Source organism: Periplaneta americana, chromosome 2 (assembly GCF_040183065.1).
Source record: "Periplaneta americana isolate PAMFEO1 chromosome 2, P.americana_PAMFEO1_priV1, whole genome shotgun sequence".
NCBI classification, from domain to species: Eukaryota; Metazoa; Arthropoda; class Insecta; order Blattodea; family Blattidae; genus Periplaneta; species Periplaneta americana.
This window is the reverse complement of record NC_091118.1, coordinates 122,897,672-122,919,344: the sequence shown is the minus strand read 5'-3', so window position 1 is coordinate 122,919,344 and position 21,673 is coordinate 122,897,672. Positions and strand designations below refer to the sequence as shown.

The following is a 21,673-nucleotide window of genomic DNA, read 5'->3' as shown; positions in this document are numbered from 1 at the left end:
ATTTATTTGAGAATTGTTTCCCCTCCCCCCATTTATATAACCATAGGTAATATCATGTAATAGAACCAGAACATTTTGATAACTAAGATACTGTTGTTTTATTTTTTTGTCTCATTTAAACATTAATAATATTATTTATTTCAATGACGTATGTTATTCAAAGTTACGAAATCTTTCCACGCCGACCAAATGCTATTTCGAGAATGATGAGCGAGACTCGGAGCGCACGAGAATGAAGAGACGAGACTCGAAAGACAAATGCAACGAATACAGCGAGCGAGATCGGCAGGTAGTTTTGTTCATATCTAATACTTTTTGCTGGTTTGAACCAATAAGGCAGTGGTCGGCATTTTATACCTTCAACCGTTCTACAGTGATATTAGCAAACATAACAAGCTCATTCACCTCGTATACTAGACCCTGTCGGTGCAGGTGAACTAGAGGGTGGGGGTTGAGAAGTCGCGTTCTACTTGTACTAAATGTACTACATTTACCGACCACTGCAACAAGGCATTGCTCATGAGGCAACTAAGCCAGGAGATAATTGGATAGTGTGCCCAGTTCCTTTCCTCCTCCATTGCAAACATCACTGACTAGCAACATATTACACTAATCAAACTTCATGTGTGTACAAACAATTCTTCTCCCTTTAACACATATCGTCAAGTGAGATGTACTGCCAGACCACAGATGTAGTACCTTACATATCTGTCAGAACCTCACTCAGAGGTATGTTTATGTTTATGTTTCTAAATATAAAATAAATGTATGTTCATAAGGCATTTCTTGTTTTATTTTGTAAATCATACCGTGACCCCTCAGCTCTTTACACGACCCCCACTTTGGGAACCACTGAGTTAGGTAATTGTCAAATTAGTATTCGACAAAGAAAGATGTGCAGTTTTGAATGTTAAAATAGTAGTTTTTAAGAAACATGATATGTAAAACAAAAATAAATATTTACAATACAATTATTGTAAGTATAAATACTGATGGACCAGAGTTGTGGACCTTAGTTTATAAAATGCTAATAACCAGGATGAATTACTGCAGAAATTCAGCCAAATTAACTAAGACTGCATAATTACAGAACATGATTAAGGTACTTGCACATCATTACAGATAGTGAAATTCAGTCAAGGGGGCACACAGGTGGAGAGAGAAGACTACGAATTAAGTTTGTTGAAATTAGAATTGGTACATGACGTCCAAAGAAATAGAGTAAAAGCAAACCTTAACAAGAAATCCACCTGGTTAAGATTATGACATTATGAGAGAAGGCAATATAGAAGAAAATCCAATACTTGCACACTCAACGCAGGCAATGTGCGTCTTTCGACTACACAACATGAACATATTCTGAAATACAGCATAACCTCATTGATCGACTACTCTACACGTCCCCACGTGAACTGAAAAGTAATGTTACTGCCATCTATTGAGTTCTAGCGGTACTACTCAAAGACGGACCAGCACATGCTCCGCAACAACTCTCTGTGTGCCATCTAGCGACGAAGCTTGAACATTATAGAGAATAACGTCTCTGTTAGCGACGCTCTGCGGCGAGATATCAAACTAATAGAATTCATGAATATATTATCTACCATGTGTTGTCTGAAGGTCGTGTGTTACACGATATTACACGGAATTCCTAGACCGGAAAGCTGGTTCATAATCTTTATACACTCATTCTGCCATTTACTCGTAATTAGCATATTCGGAAAAAAAAAAAAAAGAGTGTTTATAGTCGTTCTGTTAATGTTTCGTCCTTAGATGGGGGTATAACATGCTTGGAAAGAAGGTTAGACGTACTGAAGCCTCAAATTTAATATTTTAAAACAGAGAATATGAATATTTTTATTGATGTACCTTTTCATCCATTCTTGAAAACAGAACTTCAGAAAAGTGTTCCCTCTCAGACGGTCGGATTTTTCCTATTTATTGGGATATTTTTACCCAAAATGTTTTGGTCAAGAGACAAAGAGTTTTGTTAATGTTTCCTTCCATTTTCTGGGTGACAATAATAAATAATTGATCTCTTGTATTTTCTTTATTACTCATGTATTATTTATCGCGGGCCATTCAATAACTGGAGTAATGAAGGACTACGAGACGAAATAATAATTAGTTTTAATATCACGATACATGTTTTCTGTAGTTTCATTCGGTTGCTTTGGCAACGTCAGTTCCAAACGTAACAAATTAAATCTCAAGCTGTTTTCTGCAAACCTTCACAAATTTTGCTGAAAATACGAGTTTGTAACACCCTTCCTTAAACGGAATTTACCACTTTTTATTGAACTATTACCGAAACCTCACGGTGGTAATTGTTTGAAGTACTAGAAATGATGTTTACCTAATATTTCGTGTAATTGTTGCACCATATATAATTCAATTTGGTCATACTTTGGATGGTATCCACTGATTTAGAGTAAAATTGTCATTATTTTCAATTTTACAAGGATTTATATTTTTCGAATGAGGTTTAGTACCGGTATGGCGCGAACCCAAAAGTGGATCGCGCCTTCAGGAAGTTTGGAAACCACTGATGTAGGGGATTTTAAGAAAACTATTCAAGCGATTTAGAAATAAAACAAAATGTAGCCTACTTCAAACGGTTTCTCGTAAATCCGTTCAACAGGATTGACGCATGAATATTTCGATCTTTTGGTGTATTAATGAGTAGGTACCACTTGGTTGTTTATAATAAGTAGGCCTAATTAAAGTAAGTTGTTAAAACAATACGTCATCTGAATGCAAGAACTAGGTACGGTAACTCGAAATTTGCGTTTTTTAGTTATCTCTGTTACAGCATAGCAAAAATCGCAAGAACTAGGTAACTGATCGAACGATACCAGCGACATCTATTTTCCAATGTAACAAATAGCCTAAGTAAAAGAAAACGAGATATATTCCTTAGTGCAATAAATAAGTAAATAGGCAATATCTCAAAATAGGAAAAAATGAGTTGTTATAACTATAACATCCAAGCGGCGCAGCACTTTGCCGACGACAAAACACTGTCGGATAAACTTGACTAGGGTACATTATGTTGTAAGAAAACAATCACTGGATAAATAACAATTTCCTTTCCGAATTCTGCACTGACAAATTATCCTTTTAGAACTCGTATATATAAATTTCTTATATTTGATGATACAGTCAACTCTTGATATAATGAACTCGGTTATAGTGAACATTCGGCTATAGTGAACCTAAAACGTTGATCCCGACCTGCATAGATTAAAAAGTACATTAATATTTCCGTTTATAGTGAACCCTCGCTTCGGTTATAGTGAAACTAAAACTATAACTTTCTCAAGAAAATGTAATTTTAAAATGGCCAAAATGGTAATTTAGGAAACCCTTTCTCCTATAAACTTCCAAGAATATGTTCAGAATAAAATCTCAAACCTTCTACTCTTTAATGCATTGAAAGACAAAGGACTCGTTCAAACATGAAACGTGTTAAAGAGAATAGTGTACGCAGTGAGGGATAAAGGAAGGATTAGTTCTGATCCCTTTAAAAAAGGTTATTAGAAGAATAGGAAGAGAAAGTATTTTCTTTTGTAAAAAGGAATAGAATGATGACCAAAGGGTAAATATAAGAAGTATTATAGTATAATTTTTCTAAACTCTTCCTCCCGCATCTTTGTAGAAGTGAACCCGGGGAAATTCCAAGGCTGAGTACATAGTAGCGTAACTCTAGTGGGAAGAGGTTCGAAATCCGTCAATGCTTACTACCTACATGACCAGATTAGATTCAAGTTTCGAACTGTGAACATCAGAATGTCGAAGCGTAAAGTGTTTAAGTTGGAAGACACAGCGAACATTAGTACTGATATTGAACGTGGTCTGTCCCAAACGGGCATTAATACTGTATGTACAGCAACGTCAGTAGTATAAAAACAGACACCCGGTTTTAGTGAACCTCGGATATAGTGAACGAAATATGCTGGTTCGCAGTGGTTCACTATAACCGAAGTTGACTGTACTTAGATAACTTATCACAATTACTTCAATGTGGACAACTTTTCTTTCATTTTGTCATTTCCACCAATAACAACAGAAAGTAAACTTATTCTAATAATTATAGGTGAGACCAGAAACATCAAGACATAGCCTACAATATCATACTGAATATTACTCAATATAGCTAGTAGAGGAACACAATGAAACAATATGAACAGGAATCAAGCTTGTAGGGTGACAGTATGTTGTGTGGTGTAGGTACAGACGTGCGTTAGTGTGATGTAATGTGTAATAGTTACTCTTGTGGTGCCCGAAGCTCCATTGTATGGCGACTCCAAAACGAGCTTATGTACTTGATGGATGGTGTGCTGGAATCAGACTTTTTTTAATAACACAAAGAAGAAAGTATTTATTGTTATATTATGCATATGTTTATGTGTGTGATAATCAATATTCCATTACCAATTAGTCCTATGTTTATGTAGAATTTTATGTAATAATTTATGTTTATATTTCATTATCACGTTACTACACCCACTTATTTGGTTTACATACTGGCTTACAGTGTTGAGATTTCTGGATCTCTGGAAAATAAACAATGATATTGACACATAATTACTTCCATTCCGTCATAAAATCCGTACCATCTGTTTTCAGAACAGAGAACGGTGATTATTTTGGGTTTTTACCCTATGTTGAGACTTTATTTCTCAAACATTTAACTACTTGCAGATTTCATCATGAATATAATATTGCCAGACATAAAATGAGTATGCGACCCTCCAGGTCTTCGGCAATATCACCGGATTGCAATCTGATAGTAGTCCACAAACGTCGGATATAATGGAGATGTTAAGCCCCAGCACAAGGTTGAGAATTCAAACAATAGTTCTTGACATCACAATTACTACGAACCTGAAATATCAGATGTTATTAATTACACACATGACTGCATACAGTGCGAAGTAATTAATATTGCGTATTAATTAATAATTTTTGTAAATATTTCCTTTTAGCGAGGTAGTTTCCTTTAAAAAAGGAAAAAACAGCTAATTTTATTACAAGTTTATTATTACTAATGAAGACAGAATGCCGTTGATATGTAAATTATTTCCAAAATCAGAAATTTCCTGACTTTCATGAGATAAATCATTAAAATATATAACTACAAGCGTCAATAAATTAATTAATGAAAGGGTTAACTGTCCCTTGTTTAAAGTTTAACATGCACGTATGCATGTATGTAATGTCATATGTCATATGTATGTCCTATGTATGTCATATGTCATATGTCTGTCCTATGTATGTCATATGTATGTCCTATGTAGCCTATGTCCTATGTATGTTCTGTGTCCTATGAATGTCCTATGTTCTATATATGTCCTATTTCCTATATCCTATGTATGTTCTATGTATGTCCTATGTCCTAGATATATCCTATTTCCTATGTAGCTATGTCCTATGTCCTATGTCCCATGTTATGCCATGTCCTATGTCCCATGTCATGTTCTATGTCTTATGTCCCATGTCATGTTCTATGTCCTATGTCCCATGTTATGTCATGTTCTATGTCCCATATCATGTTCTATGTCCCATGTCATGTCATGTTATGTATGCTAGACAGTTGTTTAAATTCAAACACATTCTATATAAATATAAATTACTATTTTCATTTTTATTCCAATTTCACTAAAATAATGATAGGCCTACATTATTTCATTTATATAGTTACTGCCGTATAATATTCTATTAATGTAAAAGTTGTGTATGAAATTTAATGCAAGGTTATTACCTTTGAAAGTACAATATTTATTTTTAATTGAATTCCATATAACCTGTTCATCAATAAAAGTGTGTATTTATAAACCAAATAAGTGTTTATAGTGGAGTTTAAACATGCACTCTAAGTATATTTTGTTAACCCCAAATTGCAATTCTGCTCCGTAAATATTTTAACTACTATCACAACTGGTTTACTCCGATTAATGCTTTAGTACTTTAAATGATCAAATATTGCACTCAGTAAAAAAATAACGAATATCCAACAAATGAAGATCGATCGAAACATTCAATATGCCCATTTACCAATACAACACTATCTCTAATATCACATATTAACAAACCCTATACTGAAGACTATACAAATTCATCTTCTCAAATAAAATATAAACCTAGATAAGTAAATGTATGCTGAATGCGGGTTGTACCTACATCAGAGGCAACAGTTCGCACGATGGACGGTTCAGAGTCATAGTGGGCTAAGCGACATTTATTAAAAACGGAGAAAGCAAGGGTTAAAGTTAAGTATATACCATAGTTAAATGAAGATTGATATATCATTTAGTTTGAATGTGTATACTTTATATGATTTTCTATATGTTTCTATTGAATTATGATGATAACTTCATTTTAACCCTTGTTTTCTACGGTTTTAGTAAATGGCGCTTGGCCCACTATGGTTCTGAACCCTTCAATTGTATATAACGGTTTTTATTTATGTTGAGCAATGAAGTATGTGCTATGGTATGCACAGAATTGATATAGGTCTATTTTCTCCTTCCCCAGAGTTACGTGTGTAATAATCAACCGTGGTAATAAGTACTAGAACAAACTTATTTTCTTAGTCTAAAGGTTTCTATGAGCTTTGGAAAATTAGAAGTAGTCTGTAAAATCATATTAATTACAATTTAATGTAATTCCACTGCGGCTCAAGTGGTAGCATTTCTAGCTACAACAATCCAGCGGACCTGGGTTTGATATGCGACAATGTAATTGAAATTTATATCCTATTCTCAACATTAGATTTGTGTTGTATTACGTTGAGCGATGAACTTTCGCTGAGATAACCACATGTTCTCGTAGTCCCGCTACTTTTGAACATCTAATATTGATTACAAATCTTCGGAAGAGTGAGTACAGGGTCGAGCACGAACCTAGTATTAGGACTGAAGATATAATTGACGATGGTGACGATGGTGGTGTTGATAATGAAGACTATAATCTACGGCAATAACTGTACTTTGAAGGGCAGTGCTAACTTCTTTATTCGTTGTCTACCTATATTGGCAGTCATTTTTACTGCTTAAATGTAAATTTCGTTCAAATGTATCGGCATTGGAACGTGTTTTCATTTGTATTTCATTAGGCTATCTATAAAGGCTGCTTTTTTCACTGTTTTCCTTCCAGACCATCCTGATTTTCTGATGTTATTCGATCTCTACTGTTACTGTTTTACATGTTCTCTTTGCTAACTACTTCTTACGCTCGTTATTGTAGACCCTTTAAAAATAAATGAATTGTAACAATAAAATTAACTGAATAGCTAACGAGTATGATATGAGAATTTCGGAACAAAAAACAAAAGTTATGGCTTTTGAAGGTACAAACCACTTGAGATGCAAAATATTGCTTAACGGAAAAATAATAGAACAAGTAAATAACTTTAACTATTTGGGATGCAATGTATCCTACTGCCAAAAGAATGATATCAATATAAAAATAAAAAGATTCTATAATATGTGCGGAACAATAAGAAGAACATTAAAAAATAAAACATTAAGAACCACTCAACTAAAATTTTACAAAACAATGGCAGTACCTATGTTAACGTACGCCTGTGAGAACTGGACACTTAATAGATCAGACAGAAGAAAAATAGAGACAGCTGAAATGAAGTTCTTGCGTTCCGTAGCGGGTTATTCACTTTTAGACAAAAAACATAATGAAGACATAAGAACACAATTAATATATACAACGTAAATGACAGAATAAACCAAATAAGAACTGGTTAGAACATATTGAAAGGATGCCACACAATAGATTTCCACAGCTGACACTTCAATATCAACCTAAAGGCAACAGGAAAGTAGGACGTCCAATTACAAGATGGAAAGATACAATCTCTTGATGTGGAAACAGGTCAAAGGCCTAATTCCATGAGGAAGAAGAAGAAGAAGAAGAAAAAGATGACGATGATGATGATGATGATGAAGAAATTAACTGAAATCACATAAAAGACTTACACAGGGTTAAAGGAACCTTATTACATCATGAGTAATTTACACTAGTCATAGATCAGGCCATTACGAGCAAATTTCGTCAAATAATGCTTTTCGTACTACCAATGATCTATTCAGAATTTTAAGTTTTTCGAGAAAATTAAATGGAACAAGTAGCAAACAAGACGAAGACTATGTTCACTGTAAGAAAAATAGAGAAGGTAAACTTGCGAATCAGTAATGAGGCAGCAGTGGACAACTTCAGATATTTGAGATGTACTATAAGTAGTAACATGAGTTGCTGCCGGAAGTCAAAAGGAGGATAGCAATGGCAAAGGAAGCTTTTAATAAACAACGAAGCTTTTCTGCGAACCTCTGCAAAAAGAAATAAGGAAGAGACTAGTGAAGTGCTTTGTGTGGAGTGTAGCATTGTATGAGTAGATACTTGAGATGTACTATAAGTAGTAACATGAGTTGCTGCCGGAAGTCAAAGGAAGGATAGCAGTGACAAAGGAAACTTTTAATAAACAAAGAAGCATTTCTTGCGGACCTCTGCAAAAAGAAATAAGGGAGAGACTAGTGAAGTGCTTTGTGTGGAGTTTGGCACTGTATGGCCAGAAACATGGACATTACTACGAAGTGAAGGGAAACTACTAGAAGCATTTGAAACAACTTGCAGAAGTGTGGGTGTAATTCTACTTGTGGTACTCTGGCTGCAGCATTGTTAGTTTTTCACAGGCTCGTCATACAGTTGATGAATGAAATTTATACTTTTCTTTTAGGCAATTAATCGAAATCTGTATATCTACATTTTGTAATTACGTTAGGCTCTACTACTAAACCATAGTTAGGCCTATTAATAGCTTTTTGACCACATCCTACAAAAGAAATAACATGCATTTTTAAAATTTCGTTACAGATTTTGTTTGTAATATTTCTAGGAATCGTATCTGAGAAGAAATGTAATACGTACGTTCTCTTTCATCCTATATAAGATTGACTTGAATTTGAAATAATTATATATACAATAAATGTGTACTCATCTTAATCAAAATGCAGGACTCTATGACTCACATTATCGATAAAGCAAACCATGCGACTTCTTTTATAAAGTCAAATTTGTCTAGGTTTATATTTAATTAAATGCTTAAAATTTACTTCAAACATAGTTAATTTGGGTATTTCAGTCCTCCCTTTCTTTTGATAAGTTATTCAACGACGAGGCTATCTAGAGTCGATGGAAATTGTGACAGAGAACTAGTACCTATTCGCCGAGACGTGACTGAGGATTCGATGTAGGAATAACTTACATTCTCCTTTCAATGGGAAACCTCCAGAAAAAAATAACCAACCAGATAACAACCCATGTCCAAGCATAGCCTCATTGCACGAGTCCCAGTCATTACCGATAGACTACAACAGTGGCCTTCCTCACCTTTTCTAGGATTTGTATCAGTACTAGATGTCCTGATCATACTGTTAGCATGTCTCAAGACCACCACTTAAGACAAGGTACACATACTTTATACCTGTGTAGTAACAAACAGTCTGATGTAAAAGAGATATATCTGCAATACCCTAACGGAAATTACCCTAGATTGCGCTGGATTTGAAGCAGATATGTTGCTACTTGATCCACAACCAATAAATTACAAAATAATGTATTTAATATTTATTTAATTACAGCACATTATTTTGTTTTCATAAATTTATTAAAAGGTAGAATCGATGTTAGCTCTAACTGTTGTTTTCGTGTTTTGTAAGAATGTATTTTCCATTATATTTTTGTGTACTGAATATTTTGTATCTATGTATATACAGCGTCCTTTTCTTACTTTTAAATAAAGTGTTTTTTAATATTTCAGGCCATATAAATTTCTTTCTCGTGGCCGGCAGCTTTCAGCACACTGATATATTTTTTTATTTAGACTATTACCTATCGCTAAGAAGTACGTACTGTATATTGTATAATTTCCTTCGAAGCTGCGTTTCCTTCAGAAAATCAGGTCGTGTACTGTATTATCTAAGAAACAGTATATGACATGAAATATGAGTATGCACCTGCAGACGTCATGTCTTGTGATAAGTGATAGACCTACTTAATTGCATATTCTACAGTCCTTACTGTTAGCTAATCGCGATGACTATGAATTTGTCAAGAATTAACTCACCCTTGTTGTAACCTCGAAACTTAGGTATGAACAGAAACAAGGACTATATAAGGCAACTTAACTATTTTTTATAATTTGGTAGTTTAGACAAACAGTAGAAACGAATCAATGCTTAAGATAAATTTATAATTGCAGCCGAAGTAACTTACAGTATCAAATTTCATTCCTAGAATACAGACGACTGAAACAGTCTTGATTCCTTATAATACGAACTACGAACGCAGGAATCAAAGTTGTGACAACCCGGATATCATATATGCAAATTTTTAAAATGTCTATCGAAATATATCCTATAAAAATATAATAAAATAAATACAATAATAGCACAGACATTATTACAATTAATTCAACTTATATAAAATAGACACCATGAGATTTTCCACGATAAAATTTCAACATGTGTGTATGACAGATATTTGAACAATGAAAACGTTCATTCTACGGAACAAAACACGCAGACATCACAAAAACAAAGGATTGAAAAGTTTACGTAAACAATGAATGATGAAAAGAAGCTCAGAACCCATTACCGTGAAATGAAACACAACTTTTACTTCATTACAAACTTTTAGGGATGAAAGAGGGTATCATTACGGAAAACTCTCATATTGCATCCCGTTCGGGAAGAGTTTCGTTTGGCAATTACAGAACGTGATGTGTGTTCTCCGAATTATTTCTCTACCCACAATTTTTCAGTGAAAGGGGTAATGGTAAATCTTTTTTTATTTGCATTTAATTAAAAATTCAAGTACCTCAGAGCAACAGTAACAAATATAAATGACACTCGTGAGGAAATTAAACGCAGAATAAATATAGAAAATATATTCTGCTATTATTCGGTTGAGAAGATTTTGTCATTTAGTCTTCTCTCGAAAAAGCTGAAAGTTAGAATTTATAAAACAATTATATTACCGGTTGTTCTGTATAGTTGCGAAAATTGAGAGGTTAAGGATGTTCGAGAATATTGTGCTTAGAAAAATATTTCGAGCTAAGAGGGATGAAGTTACAGGAGAACTGTACGCATTGTATTCTTCGCCTAACATAATTAGGAACATTAAATCCAGACGTTTGAGATGGGCAGGGTATGTAGCACGTATGGATGAATTCGGAAATGCATATAGAATGTTAGTTGGGAGACCTGAGGGAAAAAGACGTTTGGGGAAACCTAAACATAGATGGGAGGATAATATTAAATTGGATTTGAGAGAGTTAGGATATGATGCTAGGAACTGGATTAATCTTGCTCACGGATAGGAACTGACGGGGGGCTTATGTGAGGGCGGCAATGAACCTTCGTGTTTCTTAAAGGCCACACGCTTTAACATCTGTGGTCATAACGCGTGTGTAGGATCTTTCGGTACGTTAGTAGGCCGTTAACTATTTTTGTGGATCTGTTCCTATTCTTGTGTGTTGTAGATGGTTTGTTTTCATGTAACTGATTTAGATTTTGTTTTAATGCTTGTGATATTGATAATTAAGGCATTGATGAAACATGGTATGTAAATTTCCAATCCGGCATGTGCCTCTGTGACTGAGGGAAATCATGAAAAGTCCCAGTCAGATTGACCGGCCATGAATGCAAATCTCAACGTTAGCGTCTAAGGACTTAACTTAGTGGTAACCATTTTGTTCTGTTTTTAATGCAAATTTTGTTGTTTCCATGGCGCTGTTTGTAAACAGTACAAAGTTTATGTGAATACAGAACCTTACACCTGATCTAATCCAAAGGATTTTTTCTTGTGGGGTCATTTAAAAGCTCTCGTTTACGACACACCATTCGAATCAGAAGAGAACCCAGTAGAAAAGATCACAATTGCCTGTGATAATGTCAGGAATATACCGGGAATATTCGAATTGCTTCGACAGTCAATATAACGATGTTATAATTCCTGTCTTTATTGAGGCTGTTGGAAGACAGTATGAACAATTTCTGTAAGGAGTACTGGTATGTTGATAATGACAATATTCAGGTGTATACTGTATGTACGATATACACTAATAAAATTAAAGGTTTATGATTGGATAACAAACGTTTTGGATTATTATTCTTCATAGGTACTAATACCGGTTGATACACATATTAGGTCTACAGGTTCTGAAATTATCAAATGAAACGAAGCCAGACACGAGTTTCTATAAGGAAGTTGTTCACAATCTCCTCTATCATCCCTAAAAGTTTGTAACAAAGTTGCAGGATCACCCTGTATATCTGACATGCGAGCTTTAAAATGGGAAAATATCTGTTGCAGCATAATTTTATGCATTACAAATATATCTTTCTTGTCTTTATATGTACAACAAAATAAAGACAAGCAATATATTAAAATACGATATAATAATTAGGAAATATACTGTACCTTCAATGTTTCTGAGATTAATACAGGTAAAATACATTTAGCATATAAATCCAGGCACGAGTTTCTATAAGGAAATTGTTCACAATCTCCTCTATCACCCCTAAAAGTTTGTAACAAAGTTACAGAATCACCCTGTATATCAGACATTCGAGCTTTAAAATGGGAAAATGTCTGTTGCAGCAAAATTTTCTTTTATAAATAGGAGAACATGCATTTAAAATATATCTTTCTTTTCTTCATATGCACAACAAAATAAAAGACAAGCAATCTATTAAAATACAATATAATAATTAGGAAATATACCTTCAATATTTTTCAGATTATTACAGGTAAAATACATTTTGCATATAAATCCGGACTTCACTTACACTGATTCATATATGTGCCGCGCTATGTTTTCCGTAGAGCATTTCGAAATTCCTATTAAATATAGTCTGTGTAATGATTAGTGATATATTATTATTTTACTTTGAACGTAAAATATACAGAAGGAAAACAGTGTTACGCAGTTGAGATTTTAATACGATATTTGATCAAGAACTATCTAGAGTGCAAGATATTGAGTGTTCTGCACTGTGAAAGTTTTTTATCCCAACCTTCCTGTGCTCCCCTTTTTCCTATTTGGTTATGAAACGGGAGTGCACATTATCAGCTTCTCTCTTTCTTATTCACGAATTTATATCACATACCTATGTATTATATTTAGGCTCTGTTTACAGATGGAAGAATTCAGATGTTTGATTAACATTTTTGACGATCTGAAAAGTGAATAATGGAATATTATAATTATTATAAAAATTATTTCCTTACAATTCTTATAAGTTTCAGTAATATCCGTAATATGTACATAAACCTATAGATCTACACAGTTTGCAATATTTTAGTTGTATTCATTACTGATAAGCGACTGGTAAGCTCTTCTTTAGATAAGTAAACTAATACTATAGTAACATATTTAGTATTAGTGGCTATATTATTTTAATATACTCATGTATATATTTAGATACGAATTCTGAGATAGATGGATAAATTAAAACAAAAGTTAAGACAAGGTAAGACTTTCGAAGGTTCTCGATAAGATAAAAGGTACCCGTTTAATTTTTTTTTATAAGAAAGGCAATCTTTGAAGTCTATGTTCTAAGAATTGTTTATCTTTATGAGATTTTACTAATCACCTTGTTAACAATGCATTTGTGTGTTTCTTTTAATGTGACAACGTTTTTTGTTCGTGTTCGCATTCATGTCATGGTATTGTTCGTGTTTTTGTTTTTGAAATAATTTTTGATAAGGGCGTAAGTAGCCATAGTCGATGACACTCCCTTTTTAAACCACACTAACTAACATTCTTTGAATATGAATAATTTCAAGGAAAAATTGTTCCGGGGCATGGTATCGATCCCGGGACCCTTCGCTTAGCGCACGAATGCTCTACCGATTGAGCTATCCCAGGAACTATACACGACACCGTCACAATTTTTCATAATTTTGCATAATCTCTGAATATGTTTTAAACCCATCAATGTTATTTTGAGCAATTTTTTATAACCAGTAACAAATAATGTGCAATAAAACCAAACTAAAAACGTTATTTTAACAAAATAATATATGGCCTCGATTAGATAGGATAGACCCTAAACTTAATATTGTAAAATTAACATTAAATAAAATTCTTAACTAATATGGTATAAATTCCGATGAAACTTTATTGGGTACCATATGTGTTTTTGTTAATTTCTATTTCAAACTAAGCATCTTATTTTATACACTCTGTCCATCTTGAATACAATAAACTTCTTGATTTACAGAGCTGAACGTTAAAATAAGTCGTCATTTGACTACTGTTACATCAAAATTTAATTTTGTTATGTTTTCTCGTGTACAGAGTTCAATTTTATGCGGTATATAATATTTTTGTCCATTTTTAAACCACGTGTAAGAGTACTTGTAGAGTTACTCACAGTAACTGGACATATTAGTAAGTCAATTGCATTTTGGGAAATGGTAATCAAGTGTTGATGCTTGTGAAGTATACATAAACTGATGTTATTAAACAAGTAAAATGTGACAAAACTGTAGGAGGAAACATATTATTAGAAACCCACCTTCAGTATTTATTGTGTAATAAATAATAGAAACCTGAATGTAATACAATGTAACTTGCGTGTTATCGAACGAATTTAATGAACTATAAACTATAATGAGAATGACCCTATAACTGTCTACTCCAAACTTATTTAGCACTTACGAAACACATGTGTTAGTACCTTGCCACTAGAAATATGTATACTCTGGTGGCGTCGAATCAGTAGCCCTGCAGAATAAGGAAAGCTAAATAGGGATTCCACTTACCTCTCGCTGGCGATCGAAGAGTTTCGAGACATCGATTTTGGTGACATCTCGAAATCGGAATCGGAGCGATATAGAAATGATTCCCGTCTCTGTGGCAGGTTCTGGAGGACCAGACCCGCCGACGGGGACGCACCACCGTCCAGGGGGCTTCTCCCCGGACTTGCGCCATTTTCCACGTCGAAACTGGAAGGTAAAAAATTACGTCATAAGTCAAGAGATAAGAACACACAGAAACAGTAAAAAAGTTAAAATTATATTCAAATATGACACAGTTATGTGCTTATTAATTCTAATTCACTTAAAGTAACACACCTGTATATTCTTCAGAATAAATATGTTGTCATAATTCTGATATTACACCAAACATTTTCACTGTATAAAATGCAGCAATATCGCAAATACAGAATTTTACTGCCGTTAGTACATATAACGAGAAATAAATCCTAGATAGATGGTGATTAAGGCGATAAATCAAGATAAGATGTGCGACAACAGATCAAAGTGGAAATTAAATTCTTGAGGAAAATCGCAGGTTAAATTCTTGTAGGAAGCAATAAAGCACAAATGTAACAGAAGGAATGAAAATAATTTTCAGGAACATTCCCACAATATAAGAGAAACGGGCTGCGATAAATTTATTAGAAAAAAAAAAAAGAGCGACGTTACCTAGATCCTTCGGTAGAATCCTATGTAATATTAAAAAAAATGAGATCACTTGGAAATAACGTTGTCAAACTAAACATTTTTTGCGGATATTTTGTGATATTTATTGGCGAAAAGATCCGTTTACCTAAATCAATAATTGAATAGCCGCCCAGAATAAGGTTGTAACCCTCATTTCTCATAAGTTGACTTTTCAGTGAATAATGGTTGTTAATGATGCGCTATGTGTAATGCTTGTACTCGTATTAAAATCAGCACACACATCTGATTGTCAACCTTGCTGTAACAAATTAAATGTATGTACAGTACAATGTATTTTTCCCCATTTTTTTTAAGAATTTCTTATTTGCTGATTACAACCTTGTTCTGGGCGGCTATTCAGTTAGTACTGAGTTACTTCTCGCTCTATTTACCTTATTTTCTAACACAGCAATCGCATATTTTTTTTCAATTCGTTGTTAAATACTTTGTTTAGCGCATTTCACTTCCAATATAAATGTTCTTTCATTTTTATTTGAAAAAATGTATGAAGGAAAATTAATTGTAACAAATATGCAAAGGATTTTTAAAAAATAAGGAATAAGTTTTCCAATTTAAATAAAAAAGAATTTGATGTAGTAGCTAAGAATATGTCTCTTTTGTTGGGAGAACTGGCATTTTAAAATATAGGTCTATGTGATCAAGTCATACAGATTTTTACATTAGCACCCCGCGCGACTTTCCAACTCCAGACACATATGAGGATTATGTTTGTTAAGCCACTTAAAGAATTGAAGAGACACTTTCTTTCGACTAAGTACGAAATTAAATGCCTGAACGTATATGAGCTGTATGCTTGACATATATACGGTATATACTGTATATATATATATATATATATATATATATATATATATATATATATATATATATATATACTATAGAGTAAAGTTTGGTAATATTGTGATACTAATAATAATATTATGATCGTTCTTTTTGAGAATTTTTTATAATTTTACTGAGCGAGAGGAAGATCGGTTTTTTTTTGCGTCAGCATATTAAGGGAATGTTCGTGGACAAGTTTCAGCACAAAACTGGTCCTTCTCTCGCTCAGTAAAATTGTAAAAAATTCTCAAAAAGTACTATTATAACATTATTGGTGTCACAATATTACCAACCTTTACCAGGAGGTTCTTTGTATGAAATAGACCCAATACTTGTAATGAAATATTTTTCTACAACGCATAGTTCAACCAATAAAAAAAATTGTATGGAAAGTTTCGTTGCCGATGTTTTTTATTCTCTCTTTAAAATTTTAAAGTTTACTATGAATGTCGCGATGGATATTAAAAATATGAACAATTTATGTCTTTGTCTTTTTTGCATAAAGTGAACGGTTTATTCTCAAATTAATGCTCAAATTCTATTATCTGTATGTTCCATGTAACTAAATCATTAGTATTGTGCGTGACATTAATTTGTGAATAAACCGTTCACTTTGTGCTAGAAAGACGAAGATATAAATTGTTCATCTTTTAAATATCTATCGCGACATTCATAGTAAACCTTAACATTTTAAAGAGATATGAAAACATCGGCAACGAAACTTTCCACACAATTTATTTTATATTGGTTGAACTATGCGTTGTAGAAAAATATTTCATTACAAATATTGGTTCTATTTCATATAAAGAATCTCCTGTTAAAATTTGTGCATTCAAACCCCCAACACTCTGTATATATAAGTATTTATGTGTACATGATGCATTAGTGACTATTTCATTAACACTGAGTTTATCTGTTAAGTGAAAACAAATTGGTTGTCATATCAGTTGTTAATGTGGAATCCTAAACCCCAACCATGCCAATAAAGTGAAGTTTAAAGCACGAAAAAATTTGTTTCATTTTTTTTTTTAATATTCGTTCCTAATTGGGAATCACTCAAAGGTGTTACCGTCGGTTTACAAGCAATACACATTAAGTTAAAAACATTACTTCCGAGAAAAAGGCGTTTTTGCTAAAAAAAACTAAATTCTCAAAATATTACTAGTAAGCTGTTTCTATTTATGTGTATTTCATTTTCCAATTACTATTCTATGTTTATACTCGTACATTATGTATATTATATACGCCTTTTTCCCAGAAGCAATATTTTTGACTTAGGCCAGCGTTGTCAGACAGGGACTAAACGGAGCGGAACGCTCCACTATGACTCGTTGCGTGGTCCGGTGTTTCCACAGACATAAGCAAGTTCACGCTCCGACTGCACTCTCTAGCTCCGCAACCTGTTTTGGAGCTTACAACTCTGACACTACTGACTTAGGCTAATGTGTTTTTCTTGTATGAAGTCACTGAGCCTAGTAAGCCTATATGACGACAGTGAAGGTGGTGAAGTTGAGTAAGAAATTAACCACAATTCCTTACATAGGCCTATATAAGCAAAATAATATCATTTCTGTCACAATCTTCATTAACTTTAAATGCTTACATCACGTGACACCACAACACTGACACCATTACTGAAGAATACTTGTTTACTTTTAAAACAATTGAATAAAATCATGTCTGTTATTCAACACTTTCCAACAATTACCACTGTAAAAATTATGTGTTTCGCTGTGAATGGAAACGTTATGTAATGTATATGAAGAAAAAATAAACGTTATTACACAGAATTAGTCCACGTGAGCAGAACTGTTATTACCTACCTACACATGAGGTTCACTTAAAATGAGAGGGATTACGAACACCACATGGAGTCTAAAGCCGCTGTATCCGCATGTGTAGAGGAAGTGGTAATCATTTCCTTAGACTCACTAATTGTTTCAGTAAACATAAGACACCCGTTTGTCATAATATAATTTACAGAATACGAGAAAAGTTTGTATGTACCAGGCTTCAAAAGGAGTTCGTGTAATAGTTCACTATGATGAACATAGCGCTATCATTTAAGGGATTAAATAACCAGAGTGATTTCTACGAACTAATACGAGTAATTAGTTGTTAATAAAATAAATTTGAGGGGCACATTTATAACTCTAAGAAAAAGCGATCTATGAAGAAGTAATTACATGAATGAATCTATGTTTAATCTCTCGACCGCGACCTTCACACAGTGAATTTGAAGTGCCTGTGGAACGAGACTGTGAAAAAAGAAAGCAGTGATAATTATCCCGACAACATGAAGCATTTCAGCATCATAGTCGAATAGCTACAGAGCATAAGGTTATCCGACTCGTCTTAATCTCGATGATTTTGCTTTCGTATTACGACATTGAAAATAATAAAGCAAAATACAAAATTTGTTGTGCCTTCAGTCTCCTTTACCGAACGATGGTCGATTTTCCAGGTAGGCCTATGTATTATATAATTTATCATTATTATGTTTCGCGTGTTTTGGTTTTAATGTTCAGAAGAGAATATAATTTTGTTTTAACATTTTTACTATAATGCAAAAAAAAATTAGTTATTGTTTCGATGTTGATTTTTCTTACACTATTAATCTCTCAATGGTTGAGGTGTTTGGACTTCTTCCATTGCTAATTTTCAAAATTGTAGCACAATGTTTCGAAGAGTGGATTTCTCTTCGTCGTCAGGTGAAAACCTACTGTGGAGATTGTTACAAACAGCTAACCGGTCTGACTGATGGGCAATTTAAACACTGGCCTAAATGTGAAATTTTTAATTAAAAATGAGTGAATGTCATTGCACTATTCTGCATCACTATTTAAGACGAAAAAAAGGAACTCGCATTCAGCCAGATGTCCCCATCTAGGAGTGTTGCGCTAAAGTTGTAGTTCCTTTTGCTGCCGCTTCAACGTTGCCCTCGGTGAATCATGGGAGGCGAACTACATAGCATAGCATGATTATTAATGGGGAAATAATGGACTGTCGGAAGGAAAAAGGGAGTATTCCGCGGAAAACCTACTACCAAGCACTTTGCCCACAACGAATTCCACTAATTCTACAACTATTTAATGTGTTAAAGTCTTCACGATGTTTTGACTTGTGTTGAACATTACCCTACATTTATATAGAACCATCTTCCCAAGTATCACCAAAACTCGGAGAGAAATTATCAGAATTACCGCATTTATAACTCTCGAATTAATAAAATTAATTAAAAAGATACGATTTATGTCATAATTATGAGGCGTTCAGAGCTAAACTGGATCAAGTCGCAAATTTTCATAAATTGAGTTTAGTTAATTTATCTGAGGTTGGAACTTTTCCGAGCAGTAATGGATCCAAGTTTTAATTCCAAGCATTCGCCGGTAGGTGACACCAGTCACTTTTGGCTCAGATTCTTTGTTCACGAAGTTCTGAGCCATTGTGGATCAAGTCACCAAAGCGTTGCATCAATTAACATCACAATTGTTTATATTTTATAAATCCAGAATTTGAGAATGGAGCAATAATTTTATTGCTAGTGAAATTAGATAATCCACTAGAGCAAGTTAACTTTAAGTCCTATCATCTCAAAACTACGTTTCATGGACTTGATCCACTTTAGCTCTGAATGCCTAATATTTCTAGTATAACAACAATCACAAGGATTTAAAGAAAGTGTTATTTTATCCGCATCTGTGGCTGAAGCGCTAGCGTGCTGGCCTTCCATCCATGGGACCTAGGTTCGATCCTTGGCCAGGTTGTGATGGAATTTGTGGTTGACAGGATTATCCTCGGGGTACTACCGTTTTGCTTTATCATTCCATCAACATTCTCCACCTTTCACTCATTTCATCTACCATCTGCAATAGTTAAAAGTTGGCGGGGATGGAGTCTTTGATTTTCGATGTTTGGGGCTCTAGGCACTAGGACTTATCAGGTTACTTGTCTGTGGATGGGACCAGGCTCTATCAGGAATAAAGCAGAATGGCCATCTGTCAGCATCAAAATTACGAATACCACCCGAGTCAATGATCGAATATAATTATATATAGAACTCGCAATGGGCCAAAGCAAGCCTAAGTACAAGAACCTGTTCTGGGTCGAGCCCTCGAAAAGTTAAAATCAAGTGCGATATTTTAATTTACAAATAGGTACAGCTATTCCCAGTTTTTTTAAAGAATCCGCCATTTATCTTTAAAATAATCGTTATTAAATATTTCACAAGTTTGAGTCCCACTCAGTTGTGCCATGTAGTTCACTCGTAAAAATTTCAGTTTTATTCATGAATAAGCAGTGGACACAAACGTATGTTGGATGTAACATTCTAAAGCAAATTCGAAAGTGATATTCTTCAACAATAGTTACACTTCAATAGATGATTTTGCCGTAATGGGTAAGGATTAAAAAAGATGTACCTATCTTCCGTTTTAACTGCAATATCAGAAGACATTGTACGGCTAGAATTATGATGCGGGTCTGTCCTTCGGCGATAAAAAGCCTCTTGAATTGATTTTATATGAAACTGAATGATACTGCAGTCGTTATCAAAATTAAATCCTTATCTTTTCTCGTACAGAACACATACTTATTTAATCTAGAATTCACCAATATGCCATTCATTCATTCATTCATTCATTTAGTGTTCTGCTCAAGGGCAGGTCTTTCACTGCAAACCCAGCTTTCTCCAGTCTTTCCTGTTTTCTGCCTTCCTCTTTGTTTCCTCATATGATCCATATATCTGAATGTCGTCTAACATATGATATCTTCTTCTACCCCGAACTCTTCTCCCGTTCACCATTCCTTCCAGTGCATCCTTCAGTAGGCAGTTTCTTCTCAATGACCGAACCAATTCCTTTTCCTCTTCCTGATCAGTTTCAGCATGATTTTTTCTTTACTTAATCTTTCCAACACAGCTTCATTCCTTATTCTGTCTGTCCACTTCACACTTTCCATTCTTTTCCATATCCACATTTCAAATGCTTCTATTTGAGCTATTAATTGAAGGGTTCAGAACCATAGTGGGCCAAGCGCCATTTACTAAAACCGTAGGAAACAAGGGTTAAAATGAAGTTATCACCATAATTCAATTGAAACATATAGCAAGTAATATAAAGTACAGGTCTACACATTTAAACTAAATAATGTGTCAACCTTCATTAAACTATGGTATTCACTTAACTTTAACCCTTGCTTTCTCCGTTTTTATTAAATGTCGCTTGGCCCACTATGGTTCTGAACCCTTCAATTTAGACTTTTAAGAACTTATTTTTACATTCTACGAATATAGGCATTC

General features: G+C 33.9%; 1 protein-coding gene across 6 annotated transcripts in view; it reads right to left on the bottom strand.

The window, feature by feature from the left end:
• The window catches only part of dnc (phosphodiesterase dunce), a 1,099,286-nt gene that overhangs the window by 607,354 nt on the left and 470,259 nt on the right, over nucleotides 1–21,673 (bottom strand). For all 6 annotated transcript variants that reach the window (XM_069818411.1, XM_069818412.1, XM_069818415.1 and 3 more), the window contains exon 2: nucleotides 14,848–15,030. In XM_069818411.1, the coding sequence (XP_069674512.1) occupies nucleotides 14,848–15,030 (183 nt within the window). The remainder of the gene's footprint in view (nucleotides 1–14,847; nucleotides 15,031–21,673) is intronic.